Raw genomic sequence first — 16,961 nt, forward strand, 5'->3', positions numbered from 1 at the left:
TTCAGAGTCTCTCTGAACACAGAAAATAGGAATCTCCCAGCAGGGAAGAGGAGTAAATTACTTTTAAGCTCAGAGAAAATTATCCTCTCTATCGATAGAGCGATCGGTCCGACCGATCGAATGAAAAGATCACAATGATTCACCATTTTCGATGGTATCGCGAATGACATGATGCAGTTAGGGGAAACTCGTGGTAGGGACCTGGAACCAGCTGTTCTAATCTCTTTCGACTGGCATATCGTGAGTGGAACCGCGTAGTAGTACGCTCGACGTCAGCGTGGACGTTCGACGTTTCCTCTCGAATCTCTTCGATTCCTGCGACGTGTTTTTCCCATCCTTCCACTCCCTACGTTCCCTATAATTAGTTGCTCGTCCACTCGGAATCGCGATAACCATATTTATTCCTTGTATTTAATATTAAATAATCTAATATCAAACCTATCCTTCGAGTATTCCGTCAAACTCGTCTAATTTGGGATTATAGTAGTAACCAGTTCCTTGTATTCAACACTAATTTGTCTCCTATTTAATATTAAATTTATAATATCTAATGTTTAATATTAATCTCTCTTGTATTTAATATTAAATTTTATATTTAATATTTAATATCACTTTTTCTTGAATTTGATATTAAAAACCATTGGAAATATCAAATTCTGCTTCTGCTCTTGGCTATCATTCAATTGCTTCACGTTTACCATAAGCTAGTATTATTTGGAGTTATACGTGTCGTGATCGTACGAACGTCGAGATACCGTGTTTTCGTGGAACTGTTGAGTGATCGGTTAGTGATCGTTTCTGTTTCGAACGTGGACATCGACACGTACGCGAGACGCGGAAGAACGTCGATGTGCAGTGAGTTAATTAATCGCGACACTCATTCTGGAGGGTTCTTCTCTGCTTGAGCGACTTTCGGGTAAGAAGACTTTGTGTATTTCCATTGATTTACAATCAAAACGATGAAAGTTGGGTTTGCAAGGTTTTACCTATTGTTTTGGCTATTGAAATTGCGACCTGTCTGACTGATTCGAATCATCCGATACTTTGTATTCCACCCTAAAAACATTTTAATATCGCTTTTTACAGCCAATTTTTCAAAGCATATTTCTAATATTATTTCCATTTCTATTATTTCTATTGTTAAAAAAATGGAAGAAACCAGGCAAATTTATTATTTCACTCTGCGATTTTTCGAGGAATATTTCTAACACCATTTCTATTACTACAGAAAACGCCAAAAAGGTTTCCTATTTCACTCCCCGATCTTTCAAGAAATAACTCTAATACCATTTTATTAAAAACGCTTAATGAACGTCATTTACCAAAAAAAAAAAAAAAAATTAAAATCATGTCAACAAAAATCTACTAAAATCGTAAGAATTCGCAAACACACTGGTACATATAGAAAATGCAAATCACGGGAAGAAATGACGGAGGAAGCGGCGGCGACTCAGGGGACTGAAAGTAGCGTAAGGGAAGAAAGAAAAATCCACTCGCGACGCTCGGTAACCTTACCGAGACGCTGGGAATATTTTTCTGACCCCAAACTGACAAGCTCGGCACAGAATGCCGTACACGAGGTCCGATTAAAAATGTGCTCGATAAGAACTCGTGGAAAAGTTGGTGTTCCTTAACCTCCTCCATGCTGCATTTCTATTAAGTGACGGCCGCCGCGGCCCTCGGAGGAACGCTGATCCAATTTACTTTTCATTCAGCGTGAGACCAGTGGCAATTTGAAAATTTCTTTCAACGCTTGCCCCGGCTTTCGCGTTCAATCAGCTAGCAATTTATTCTCTGTTTTGTTCTGTCGTCGCCGCCTCTTTCGTATTCCATCATTGATATCAGTATTAGTGGAAAGAAATAGAAAGACATTAGACGTAGTAGCGAGTTGTTTTCACGGTGATAGAATATTCCTTTACAAGACGACTAAGAACCTTCGCTGAGATTCTCAGATATCGTGCTATGTAGCCGGTGTTTTGCTCTTAGGGCAATCGATAATATATTCCAATTGTTTCCAATCAGAGGAAGGAGTGACGCGTGTAACATTTCTTTGCTCTAATTTTTAACTATTCTACTTTACTACGCTAGTTTGTAAACCGAGAGAACTGAGTTTAAAGTTTGCGAGGTATAATAGCATTGTGTGGAGTTAGGACTGTATGAAGAATACTTGTTGAATATTTCATGCTTTCCGAGTAGAATTTTCATTCTATTATCGAGAATTTGTAATCTTTGTAACAACGAGACATATGTGGGTTGGTTAATTCTACGGTTTTAAAAAATGCACTTAGAACAGTTAAGAACTAGGTCGACGATTCCTTGTGTAATAAGGATGAGGTCTTGGATCGTTTAATGTAGATCACGAAAGATTCGTGCATTACTTGGTAGTATAGAAAATTTCACTCTAAGATTATTTTCTTTGGTGGTTCGATAGTATTGTTAAAGGAAGTGTATAGGGTGTTCAAAATATGTGTAGATATTTATGAGGTCGATTTTGGACACGAAGACAGCGAAGGAAATTTCTGTACGGAAATAGTAGGAGAAGAATATTGTAATTAGAAAGTGACGATGAAATCTTTAAACCTAAGTAGCATTTTGTGTAACTCGATGCTCATTGCTCTGACATTGTTTGCCAATTACTTCGCCGATATAAATATTATAAGATATTTCCTTACCTGTCATATAAAATATTATTCCTTTAACCATGAAAGAACAAAAAGTTGCACTCTATGTAGAATGCAAATAGCCTTCTCTGACCTGTTAGCTCTGTTTTTAACGAGTATACTCTTTATGAAGAAATTGCAATATTTTGCGTTATGACGAGCCCTGTGAATAATAAAATGAAAAACTAAAACAGTCATTTTGTTACAGTTTAATTTTAACAGCATTATAACAGCCAGGCATACTCCGTGCTTGACGAGTATACTTGTCATCACTTGCCTTTTGCCACACGTTTTAGCTACACATTTTTCAAAGAGATCTCAACAGCTAATTGATTAAATACTCTTCATAATCAGCACCAATATGAATATGTAACATTAATAGCCTTCGCAACAAAACTCACAAAAATACTCTTCGTCAAATATCGCTTCCTTAACAAGCAAAAACCAGAAAACAGTGTATCATAGGTCGTGCTATGATATCATCAGGTTTATTGCTGAAACAAAGATTTAATATTCCATTTTTTAAATTATATTTACCGCGCTCTTTTAAGAGAAATTAAGAGTATTGCAGCCAGTGTAAGTTTCAACGAAAACAATGAAACTCGAGTGATTTTTTTCAAATTGCAATTACAGTCTACTATAATCTGTAACATTATCTATCGTTACTTTTCAAATTATGCTCAGCTTCTTACTTTCTCCAAACGTAAGAGTGTCGTAATTTGTATTATTTTATTAGTACGTTCGTGGTTGGAAGAAAAATTGGTTTGGTGGCGGGTTAAGAAGTAACCCGGTAATACCAACAAGATCTGTAGTAAACGCAATAGTAGCAACGAGAGAGTAGTAAATACTAGGGTCACGGCAGTGCGATCAGAACGCGAGCAGAAACGTTCGATCGTGGCAAATGGAGGAACGAGAGGAAGAGAGTGAGATAGAGAAAGAAAGAACGGGTTATCGGCACGGTATACTATTTATACGCGCGCCCACGAACCATTAAAAATACGTCTCGACGCGATGCAATTTATATCGGACGACCATTCGAGTATAAACAATTAGCGAGGCGTGCAACCGCACAACGAGAAACCGACCTACCGCGATAAAACGACAAATTAGATCTTTCTCGATGACTCACGATTTTGGGGGAAAATGCTTCAGTTTATTCGCAAAAGGTGGAATTTTCTCTGCGTCTATTATTTGGTGCTTGATACTACCAAGAGTATCGATACCACGCTAATGTCGATGCAATGATAGTAGCGAGATTTTTCAAGTGATTTTTATACATAGCTATTTTAGCGCTTATCTTAACATTTTATTCCTATCAGAAAAAAGTTGTTTATTTCAATCGTTCTTCTACTTTAATAGTTCTTTTTTATACAGGATAACTAATCATCTGATTAGTCGAAAATTAAAAAAATTGTGCAACTCTGTTTATCGCTCTACTTACAAAGATAGCGTATTCTATTTCAAACCATCCATCTTATTCTCTCAAACATTTTCTTCAATTGCAACCATTTTCTTCGATAGTTAACAAACTATTCTTCTATCTCTATTTCTTCATTATCTTCCCCCTTGCTCTCTCGTTGCACAAAAAGCTCCTAAAAAGTTACTCGCTTCATTAAACCCAAAATAAAATTAACCATAGATCTACATCCGTAGCAGTTTCTTTTTCTCCTCTTAAATCTAAGATTACCGAAAAACTTTACTTGTAGAATCGAATCCGCGATAAAATCCACCGTAAACCTATTCCCATGATACGTCTTCTCTCTGCACTTAAATTAAAAACAACAAAAAAGCTGTTCGCGTCGTTAGATCCAATAAATAAACTCGACCGTAGAACCACGAAAGAAAAAAAAAAAAGGAAAGAAAAACAAAAACGAAAGAATGCGAGCAATCGATCAGTATCCTCTCATCGAACGTTCCATCCATCCTCCGATACCCTAAAAACGATTAATCACAAGAGGATCGGATCCGAAATCACGCGGATTCGCAGCAGTGGACGGCTGTTTCCGGCTAGCATTGGCCATGTCTGCCAATAAACGGTTGTCCACGGTTATTAACGCAATTAGAATAATCGATCGTCTAACCGAGGACGGCTGGTATCGTAGTGTAATGGCATTATTACGACGAACACGGTGGCAATGATGTAAGGTGACGTGCGGCAATCTGTGGCACGGAGGCCAGGCACAGAGGGATGCAACGTGGTACTAAACGCTTCGAAATCAGGTGCACGTTGGCGTTCACAACAAGTTTGACATACCATCGTAGACGATGTGTAGAATGGACGCGATTAAACGATGACGATTCCTTGCAAACAGTCTGACTAAACATCTGACGAGATCCGAGGGATTTCGATTTAAAGGGAAATACCAGCCACCGCGTAATATAGTATTGTTCTCTGGTTGAAGAGAATGGATAAAGAGAACCGTTGACACGATTCGATGAATCGTTTGATGCGAACTATTTGCTCTCTTAATGGAGATACACTACAGATCAAACGTTTGGAATCGCTATTGTAGGTTGGTTGGAAAGAAGGATAGAGTTAATCTGTATACGAAACTGATAATCTTCGTTTTCTGTCTCGGTTTCATTGCACAAGTAGAAGATTAATGTTCATCTGCGAAAAGAACAAATTACTCTGTTCCATGAGTTGATTTGTTACAAATTTTGAAAAATATATTACGATACACGGGGTCGTATTATGAAACGTTTATCGACCTTCGTTTATGCTATCATTAAGTATGTCAAAATGTGTGATCGCGACTCTCTTTAAGATTACCACTCGTTCTAATCTCGCTTTTTATTCGTATTTCCTTCTTCAAATATGCATTGCGATAGACCAGATGAAATTGTAAAACGTACGTTCGAAGCCTGAAATAGTCGCCTATCGACACCGCCTACAAGTGTGCCATCGATAAAATTACCAAGAAATTCGTTCAGATCTATGTACGCCTAATTCTAAATTTGTCTTATTGGCTTGCGAAGTGTGGGATTCGTGGATCAACGATCGGTGCCGCCACGATTCATGCTGCCACTCCGTGTTTCTGTGAGCGTCGATAACGACCAGCCGTATACAATAAGTATCTAAACTCGTGTACTCCTATTTTAAAATACGGAGTCTCCTTTTTATCATGGTCGCGACGACGCTTCCTCCTTGAGTTCGTCGCGCGCGGATCGCGCGTAAACACGATCTTGTTATTCGAGGAATATCCCCGTCAGATACAATGGCAGGTCGTTCTCGCGTTCTCCGATTTTTCTAATTCGTCGGCGACCTCGTAGTTTGATCTCCTATCGTTTTGTTTCATAGTTCGTAATCCAGTTAAATCCATCGGTTTATACTTCATAGTTTATAATACAAGAGTAACATAGAAGAAAAAAAAGAGGAAGAAAGACAGAGAGGAGAAGACAGGGAACAGAGATTTGTAAATCGTTCGAATTTCACGAGAGCATGGGTCGTGGTCGAAGAATCCCAGCTGTTAATCGCTTCTGGCTTTGATCTTTGACTCGTTCGCAAATAATCGTTCGCATAGTCGATCAAGAGATACGGCTCGTAGGCAGACTCATAGATGGATCTAGCCAAGTGGAGAATTAATTCTACGTGATGTGGCGGCGTCCATAGAACGCAGCCGTTTCTACGAACGTGTTCTATTAAAAATTAGAAGCATCGACTCTTCCTGTCTTCCACTCTACTCACTTTTAATTAAAGAGCTCTTCCCTGGAAATATGGAGAAATAATAGAGAAAAAATAGAGAAATATATATATATATATATAAAACGGTAATCTTTATCGTCTCAACGAATGGTTTCATTGCGACATTATATTTCTTGTCTGCGGCAAATTTTCATCGTTCCCGTAGTATTCTTTCCTCCGAGAGTAGAAAACGATCTGAGGATTTGTTATAAACTTAGCGCTTTAACCTAATAACGCTTTAACGCTAGAACTAGTAGAATGATCAAGACGAGCAACATTTGTTTTTCATGGTAATTTCATAGATTTACAAGGGCGCATTTCGCAGATTTTGAACGATTCTTTACATGATATATGGATAAAAATCTTGCCTTGAACTATTTATTTACTTCCATTACTTTCACACAACTTTCGTATTTTAATCGTGCGTAGTTGTGAGCGTTAATCAAGCGATGACGAGCAACAATTCGAGCAAACGAGAACGTAGATCGGAGATCCAGAAGAATTACTCGATTCTTGTTCCGTGTACTCTCTACACGATGAATTTCGCGAAAGCAACCAGATGATCTTTAACAGAAACGTATCGATCACTCGATTCGGTTCGCGGCTTCTATATTTCACAGAACGATTCTGTGTTCCCTGGAGGATCAGCGAGAAGAAACGCAGAACGATTTATGGCGTGGAAAGACACGATTTTCACGTGACGGAAATAGTTGACCGACATCGACGAATCCTATTAACCGGCACGGTCATGAAAATCATTTACACGTGAGAAGAGAGAGACTGACACGTGAACGAAGGAACATGCTGATGGTGTCGTTATCACGCTAACCAGTCGTAGATGACATAATGATTCTGTTTACCAGCAAACTGAGCGGAACAATCCCGGTTTTCGATTGCTACGCTCGAGTTCGTGTCGGGAGAACCCGCCGTAACGAAGCTCGCGTCGCTTCTGCTTTTTGCTCGAAGCAGAAAGAACCTGGAAAAACTCGCGGAGATGCCATCAATGACCAGAAGACTGCGAGTTCTCATGCAAATTTGTATTTTTCAGAGTACAATTAAAAAAGTACACACTCCGTGGGAAATTGTTTTTCCTACCAAGCGTTAAGACAACTCTACGCTTTGGACACATTTTATATATTTTTTCGTATTACGTGCAATTTGTGTAAATTTTCACTTTCAATTCTTTTTATAAATGCATAAAAATCCATAGCCTATTGATAATTTGATGATTAAAATTTAAAGATGATATTTGATAATTATTACGACAGATGATTTGAACAGTGATTAACAAATTTGAAATTGCATTACAGAAAGTGTACATAGTACAAGTATACGTATCTATAGTCGGAGGGAAGTAAATACAAATTGAAGAACAAAGGGTATATTTGAGCCTAAGCCATTAAATAGAGAATTTTATCGACACCCTGTATATGTACTAATATGCATTTAAATAGAGTAACACAGGATTATAAAGTCAATATAACGGATTATAAAGCGAATATAAATCTTGTCATTCGTTACGCTTCTATGGTTTTATGGTTACTTGTGCGGTTATCTGTCGTTTCATATAATCACGCGGTGGATGTAAATTACGATAATGAATAGGATATCTATTCATGAAACATATCTATTCATCGATGCCTTTTTTAGAAGTGTAATTGCTAGTTTTCATAGAATATTGTTCTGCATTTACTTAAAAGAAGAAAAAAAAAAGAAAATTCATCATGCTTGTTCAAGTCATGAAAATGCATTGCGAGACAGAATTAATAAAATTATAACTTGGTTAGTCGTGAAACTAAAGGGCTGATTTATTAAAAGAAGTTACACCACTATAATTTTTAATGTATCGTATATTCAACAGATTAACTGCATCTGCAACTGTTACAGTCTTAAAATCAATTGCAATCTAAAAAAAAAAAAAAAAAAAAAATACAATGATTATCTGAAGCAATACTTTTCCAGCAGACTCAGGCTACTAAGAGCCTAGAGCAAAGATTGAAAACATACGTGTGAGTTATTTAACAAAAAGTAATTTCTAATGTCTAGATGAGATATTCGTGCAAATTATGCCTCTATAAACTCTGCTAAAGAAATAAATAGAAACTCGACAGAGATATTTTCCACGTATTAAATATTATAATGAGTACTACTATTTCAATATTTTGTACTTTAGAATATCGTGTATTATGTTTGCCTTTTTACAGGTTTCCATAAATACATAAATATCCCAGTCTATTAATAATATATGAGGAAATGCGACTTTAAACGACGAGGCACCAACAAGTAACAGCAATAAATTCCATCGTCGTGCGGAAATTCTTGAAACGTTACAATCGCGTTACATCGTTCCAAATAGCGAAGGAATGGTTTAACGATAGGAAAGAAGTGGGCGATCAACGTCAATTAGTTTCGCGTCATATCCGTTCTGTCGATTTTTAACCGCGCGAACGTTCCGATTATTTATCGCGTATAACAGATAGAAACGCAGTGGCCTCGATGCTTTATTAATTCCGACAATTAAACAGGCGTGAGAGATCGCGGTCGACGAAACGAGCGCTTGAATAAATGCGGGCTAGACGATACGCTAATGCAACGACACCAGACCCGCTAATAGCTGGTTAACAATGATAATTCGGCTGTTATCGCTGGTCAAAGTGGTACAGCGCAGATAGATCGTAGGAAAATGGGTGCCGAGGCAAACCGTTTCCATCGGCGAGTAATGATGACCCCCTTGAAACATTGAACGGGTTAAATTCAATCGGTTGGCGGCGTCACATTGAGAAAGACAAACCGCCCTCGACCCCGAAAATTGTTATTCAACCGTTTTGCGTATGCGCGTTAAGTATCGCCGATGGGTATCGTAAAATTTCATCGGACTCGTGCTTGCTGAATATAAGACGAGAATAATTACGATTACGCAAAATATAACGTAATTGATGTAACTTATTCGTTGGAAAATATTATCTCTGACAATGATACGGAGTGAGTCAGTAAGAATGAATGATCATCCGAAATAACTTGATATCTATCGATTTCACGAAGAAATATTTCAAATGAAATTTATTGTATTGCAGAGGGCTGGACGTATGGGGATGCGTTTTGATATTTTTATGTCCTGTAGTTTCTGAGTTACGGACGTGGTTTTTTAGACAGCACCATATACCTTCGAAATGAACATTTTTAGAGGAGAGGTGAGAGGACATTTTTTCCTCCTTTTGCACAATATGACAAAGTAACTAAAGATTTGGATTTAATCGCGTACATTAATTCGTAAAAGTACCGGTTACCTTTAGTTTCATAATTAATTAAGTTACGACTTCGTCCTTTATCGCGACGCATTTCCACGACTCGAGAGAATGTAATGGATTGTTTACGATAACAAACAGAATACAATTTCATGAGAAATAGTAGTGGACTAATGTGTACTACTATGATTCGCAGCTCTCTATACGTACAAGAAAATTTATTAACATTATTTAGTACTAAGATTCAAGCTGCAATCTTCTCTTTCGAATTATGAAAATTATTTACGAGTCACTTTATCGAGAATATTGTAGCTTCTTGGTCTGTTTTCCTCTACAGAGATGGCTGAATGCTTGGTAGACGTTCTGCGATATTTCTAGTGGAAGTTGCGCGATATCCGGCGATTTCTTAGAATTTGTTGGTTCACGTTTGACCCTGAGCTTCGTCGTCCTTCCCCTCGGTGTTACGATTTATGAGGGAATTTTCACGGGTTCGCAATCTTTTCGTAACGAGGTCCTTTCGAATCTTCGGGCCTCTTTGATCTCGAAAAGATTACCAAGTGGTTGTCGTTATCCACAGCCATGATTCAAACGGCTGCGAAATGTATACCTTTTAATCTTGTCGCGTGTTTTCTTTACTCAGAGAGACTGGCTGTACTTCAGCGTGATTGATATTTTTGAGCAAAGAATTTATTTACGAGCTACGCGCTATTTTATGGTATTAACATTTGATTCTATAACTTTATTTTACCGCTGTGCTAATACGCGATAGAGATGCAGATCTTTCTGCATTTACAGGAGATGTAAAATTACAAAATTGCACAGAGTGCACGTAATATCGAGAAACATGAAGTATATTAAGTATTATATATAGGTAGTTAACTCAATTTTCTATCGAGGTTCTACTTTTTTTGATTATATTCTCAAAGATGAGAATTTGCATAAAAATCTGTAGACTAACGATAGCGTAATAAAATAAAGATACACAGTGAGGAGAGTAAAAAAATACAATAGTTGAAAGAAGCAGACAGAAAGGATTGCGTATCTTTCAAGTTTTATAGCAAGATAAACGACTTCTTATTTTCTAAACCATAGACAAATAGAGTTAACAAGGTGGTCGTACGGTGGACGACGAAATTCCTTGGCAGCAATATCTTAACGTTATTAAGAGTAATCACCGACGTTGCAGAACTTTCCGCAGACGCGAGGAGACTTTTTCACGGACAATGGGAACAATGAGGAACAATTTCGCGGCAGTCTTTGTGCTCCACATCCTGATGCACTCGACGAGTCAATCCCTTTCGCTACGCGGCACAAACGGAAATTCCTTCAAGAGAAACAGTCTGCCCGGCGCTTTAACCCTCGAACAGCGATCTACATCCTCCACAATCTACGAATGCCTGTTCGTTGATCCCGATCTACCAGCTTGCGACGTTAAATGGTGAGTTACTTCGATATCAGAATTTTTATATTAATTTTTGAATGGAATATCAGGATTTTGACACTGATAGATGGAATAGTATTAAACCATTAGCTGGCGTGGCCTCGCTGGAGGATCATAAAGTGGTGTTTGTATAAATTTCAAAGCATCGATCATGATTCCATCCAAATGGGAATTTTCTCCTTAAACAAAGAAAATAAAGGGAGGAAATAAATAAAGAATATTAGTTAAAAAGTTCAGAAAAATCTCCATATGTAAATACATGTATCTAAAAGAGATTAATTAAAAAAATATTGAGAAAAAGGTATCGCGAGAAAATAAATCTCAAAATATGAAATCACTGTCATAGACGGTAAATATTAATATGCAAGAAGTAATCTGATCTTCAGTATCACGTTGGAAGCCTGCTTGTATTGTTATCAAGTATTTCGAAATTGTAAAACCACTTCCTATTGTTAATCGTTCATCCTTAACTTTGATAACGTAAAATATAGCGATATTAAAAATTAGTCTTCATTTTTTAGGATGCTAAATTCGACCGAGGATCCGACGGGTAGTCGAAATTCTTTCAACAAAGATACAACGCAACGCTCGAGAAGAAACGTCGATATTCCATCCACGATGGACGTCGTAGTTTATACTATCGAGGGCTGTTTACCACCTAGGTAAAATTTTTACTTCCCTACTTCCAATCTTTTATCGATAAGATATTCAGCAACAGAAGAAAATAATATTTTTATTCCGCCTTTTTGGACTTTAATCTCACCTACTACTATCGAATTAAAAAACCCGTTACGTGTCATTGAGTCGCTTATACTATTCATTTATTTAACAATATTTATTGAAATCTAACTCAAAAATGTCGATGGATTTCGATTTCTAGTTTCTTATCTTTTTCATTGAATTGAACAGCACTCTTACACCACGCATCGTTATTTGTTTAATAATATTAATGGAATCTGTATTTTAGTTTTTGTATGTTTATAAAGTCAGGAAAGATTGTGTATATTTCGTGCATCGTATATATTATATACAATATAATATTATAAATTTATCATATAATTTAATAGTATTATAAAACATAAGTGACTCAAGGATGCACGAGGTATAAATAATTCTTTCCAATTCTATAGAGATACAACAATTAAAATGTAAAAATTCAATTTACAACAATTAAAATTCAGATTCCATTAACATTGTCATGTTAGAATTCCATCAATATCGTTAAATGTATAATAATATAGGTATCGCATATATATAATACTATGTTGCATGTTATTATTCATCCAACAGTGTTGACGGAATTAATATGTTAGAATTACATTATGATGACGCAATTATCGAATCGTTAAACAGGATACCCTTTTCAATGCCTTCCTGCGAGGGAATTTCCCTGGACAGAATCGTAGATGTACAGAAATTCCGTCCCTTCACCGTGAAAGGAGTGACAAAGCCACCGTTCGTGTTTCCGAAATTCAATTATTCTCGATGGCTGAGCATGATGACGCGGTTGCGGAATCATGTTTCGTCTAAAACACGAAACGTAAGTAATCAGGCGTGGCTATTCGTGAAGTAATATCCTTTCCTATTTCGTAACGCAAGTTTACCACGATACCATTACGTTTCTCGGCAGAATTTTAAATGAATTTTTCCTTGCAAGCTTCTCTCAAAAGATTTTGAAATTTTCTTCAACTTTTTCTCATTTGCAAAATCTTGATATTTGCTTCGTCGTTTTCCTTCAGTTTCCTAGAAAAAAATTCCATTTACTCTTCCCTTACTTCACAAATGTTAATTATATTCTCTGATTTTCTTTGATTTTCTTACCTACGATACTTGTTCTTCTTCTCACGTTAATCGTGAAATTGATCATTTTCAGGAAAAACGCGTTTTCAAGGAAGCTTTCTTGGAATCGATTCAGGATCGTATGGAAGGGCTGATGACCGCGGCCACGACGAAGGCAACGACACCAATCGCAATTGCGGCCAATATAAGCCATACAAACGGGTCGTCACCGAACACGTTCATTCCCAGCAATGCTAATTCCACCGAATCGATCGTTCAGCCACGAAGAACACTCGAGAACACGTCACAGACGTCGTCTTTTGCAAGTGTAGACAATCCTCCAATCCTGCAATTCCATGACAAAATAAACTCAATGAAATTATTGTCTAAAGAATTCCACGATCATTCGAAGGTCAATGCTGCTGATCAAAGACTACACGCAATTCCGGAAACTCCAGCAATTCCGGCAATTTCGAACGACAAGCTAGTATACGAACGCGAGACGATGGAGGAACCTGCGAATGAAATTTTGAATTATGACAATTCCAAGAAATTCCAAGAATTGATCTCTAACGCGCGGACGACCAGGGATAATAGTGGAATTGTTCACGATTTTCCAATCACGAAGAAAATTTTCGGAGCATTCAGAAGAAAGAGAGAGATAATGATATCAGCTTCGGCGCAGGAAATTACCGACGGAACAGAAACTCGTGGAATTGCCGGTCAAACGATCGTACAAAAATTAAGGCACAATGGAGAAAATTTGAGTTCGATGACGAACCAGTTTGCTGCTTCTAAAAGCCAAAAGAAGCAGTTTAAAAGCTTAAATGTTATCGACGACGAAGTTAATACTAGCGAAGACGTTTCGAATATAGTAATTCCAAGTTACAGTAAAGAATCTAACGTTGCATCTGTAAATAACGATTTTTATGGTAGGACCGATAGCTGGAAATCGACATGGCAGAAAACCGTGTCGCCAGAAACAGCGTCGAGAATGAAGTATCGAAATCGCGTGGAATTGTCGTCGTTTAGAAGACAGTAGTATGCATAAGAAAACGTTTCGATCGAAAGACTAGGTTAAAACGATACATTGAGGGAAGAACGTAGAGGTAAGAAGAGATTATGATAATTCCAAGTAGACTACGGAACTGTGCACGATCAAACTGTCAAGTAGGAACTTATTTTTCGAAGAACAATATTAACGTTATCAATCGGCAACAATGTTCTCTGGTTCTTCGATAAAGGATTAAGAAATCGCGAATGATCGAGGAATCGTAAAACGAAACGACTTTGAACGATATTGAGTTGAATTCGCCAGAATTCCGACAAAAGTTTCCTTTACTTTTTATTTTCGTAAGCGTTTTTCGCATTAAGAAGATGAGAAATGAGACTTCGATGCATGCACCTGTAATTTCTACCATAAATTCGATAAGTGTGACGATTAAAATTGTGGAGATTCAGCTTTACATCTCGTTATTCTATCGAGACCTCGAATGGTCGCGTGGTGATTAACGCTTTGCCAATTGGGGTCTTTACGGCTCGAAGAATTCGAATATTTGCGCGGCAAATAATCTGTAAATTAATCGTCTAACATGGTTTTTATAAGAAATTTAGGCGGAACACCAATATTGGAATATTCTCACCTTATATATCAAACTTTCACGGGAACAATACGGTATACACAATATGATGTATTAAAACCAGAAATAATGCCCTCGTTAATAACGATTATAGTAGGTCCAACAACATAGTGAAGTTGTAAAATTGCGTTAATATGATATAACATATTCTGCTAACGTGATAGAATATTTTGATTATCCACACGGTATTTTAAACAATTTTACGCGAAATAGGAAACCGCCATCGATCGTTACAGAATTAGTCAACAGTAACATAATTTTTAATACATACAATTTACAACCGCAGCATATCGTTGAACGTGCTTATACTTCGCTGTACGATTGGCAAAGCGTTGAATGTCACAAACAACGACGCGATATCAAGAGGGAAAATCACAAAATAAATCGTAGATCGTAAAAATCGCCCAAGTCACCTCCTCGAGAAAGCTTCACCGTGACGGAAGCAATAGGGTAAATATTCGCCAAAGGAATCCGTTGTCCTCGATCCTGCTTGAAATTTGGAACGAAATTTGTCAACGAAGACGAGCTGACAGATTGAAAAGCGGTAGGGTTAAAGCCAGACTCGTGGATACCGACGTTCTTTTATCTTTTTTCTTCTCCTTCTCACAATTTTCCTCTTTCCTCTCCTTTCTTCTTCTCTTCGTCCATTCTCCAATCCTGTTTATGCATAGAAAAACGTCTCGACTCGATCCCTTGTTCCGATAAATCGCGCCAGTTTCCACCGCGGAAGGCATGAGAATATATTTCCTCCCGCTCGAATTTCACCTCGAATCCCGCGAATACGAATGGTAATTACTAGACTGCGAATTTTTATGTATGCGCAGGAAATTTCGAAGTATAAAATTGAACAGAATCCGCGTAATATGCAAAAATATACAAAACAAATAAAAAACATATATGGATAAAAAATATATAGATATTCAAAATAGTATAATACTTGGTACGATGTTGATAGAGACTATAAAAGTATTTATTAGACCACTTTTATACGTACTAGTTGATTAGATCCAAATGTAACAAATTCCATATCATTTAATAGTACATTCGTATAATTACGAAAATTTGGTAATATGCAAATGAAACGTAAAACCTATTGAAAAAAATGCCTCGTCGGAAAATAAGCTAGCGTAGAAATAATTTTTGCAAACATTTTTGCAAGCATGAACCAAAGTTTTACAATGGTTAGTTTAGTCACGTTCATAAAAATATAAATTTCCATAAGGATCTGCATTCTTCGATAGCAATTACCTTCGATCGCATCCTTTCATCGATCGTGATCGATCGGTATCCATACTGTGCATTTATTGGTGCCATTCATAAATCTCGACTCGAATTAGGTACACGTATTTCGTCTTCGTTGATCTCAGGAGACAAAGAAACGGACAAAGAAGCGGACGTGGAACGTAGGTTAGATTACGCGCGATGACTTCGTTAATCGAATTTCTGAGTTCGAGAGTTTTTAAGCTTCATTTTGATGTTAAGAGCAGTAGGATGACATTTATGTGAAAATGTTGGACAAATGTAGAATTTCTCATTCCGATAGATGGATATAATTGGTAAAAGAAATTGATGCAAATCGGATACTAACTAAAAGTTCGTTCGAATAAATGGAGTTCTACTGTATGATATTAATAGTACATATATAATGTGATATGTAAACTAAGACGACAAAGTGATAACGTATAGAGGGATAATTGTTAAGCGACTGTCTATCGACTAGGAGTAGGCATAGCGTAATTTTTAACTTAACGCGGTATCGCAAGTTTCGACATTGCGATTTTATTTACTGCTGTATGTAACGTAAGGCGGCTTGAATAAAGCGTGTTACAGAATAAATGACGTTTGACTTTTGTTTAATATTCTCGAGTTCATACGTTTGAAAGTTGGTTAATCGATGCGTTTAATATGCAACGGAAACTATTTATCAAGCAGTATTTTATGAAAGTCCCGAATAAATAATCCCTTTCCAATCTCATTGAATATATAACATGGAATATAACGTCGATTATTAAAAAAGCTACGAACTTTTTTGGTAACTTAGTAACAGAGGTAGAAAATGTAACTTAAGGATCAGAAATATCGTTTCTATATAATAGAAAATATAATTAGTACTGGGAAAATCAAGGTCAAAAGATTGGAATGGAACCCGTGTATTTCTTAAATTTTTATTCTCTGAATTCTGCCCAGAAAATCAAGAGTTACATGTTAACACTTCCCGGTCATGAGAGTTTTGAGTTTCATGATTATGCTTGTGGTCGGAATTATTTTCGCACAGCGGGCGACGCACGCTCCGTTAATTACTATTTCTATTACAGCTCCTCTTACTATACCAACTTTATGGCCGTAATGATGAAGGTATATTGGTGAGCTATATCAATAGTTCGACCGGCAAGAGTTAAGTATAAAGGAATAAAGTTGTAAAGCGTAAAACACTTGTACAATAAATTGAAGATCTATTTTTTTAAGTTTTTTGATCTTCGTATTATTTTATATATGGTACGCTTACTCTTT

The 16,961-nt window shown here is 36.9% G+C and overlaps 1 protein-coding gene across 2 annotated transcripts in view; it reads left to right on the plus strand.

The window, feature by feature from the left end:
- LOC117153495 (uncharacterized) overlaps positions 1-16,303 on the plus strand; it is a 28,448-nt gene extending 12,145 nt beyond the window's left edge. Inside the window, exons 1-6 of one of the 2 annotated variants that reach the window (XM_033327602.2) lie at positions 241-500; positions 705-916; positions 10,777-11,028; positions 11,553-11,693; positions 12,385-12,571; positions 12,905-16,302. In XM_033327602.2, the coding sequence (XP_033183493.2) occupies positions 10,814-11,028; positions 11,553-11,693; positions 12,385-12,571; positions 12,905-13,852 (1,491 nt within the window). In that variant the 5' untranslated portion in view covers positions 241-500; positions 705-916; positions 10,777-10,813 and the 3' untranslated portion in view covers positions 13,853-16,302. Of the gene's footprint in view, positions 1-240; positions 501-704; positions 917-10,776; positions 11,029-11,552; positions 11,694-12,384; positions 12,572-12,904 lie in introns of those variants that run through there. The other variant, XM_033327603.2, reaches the window with a different exon arrangement.
- Positions 16,304-16,961: the final 658 nt, after the last annotated feature.

Source organism: Bombus vancouverensis, chromosome 1, assembly GCF_051014615.1.
Source record: "Bombus vancouverensis nearcticus chromosome 1, iyBomVanc1_principal, whole genome shotgun sequence".
Classification (NCBI taxonomy): Eukaryota; Metazoa; Arthropoda; class Insecta; order Hymenoptera; family Apidae; genus Bombus; species Bombus vancouverensis.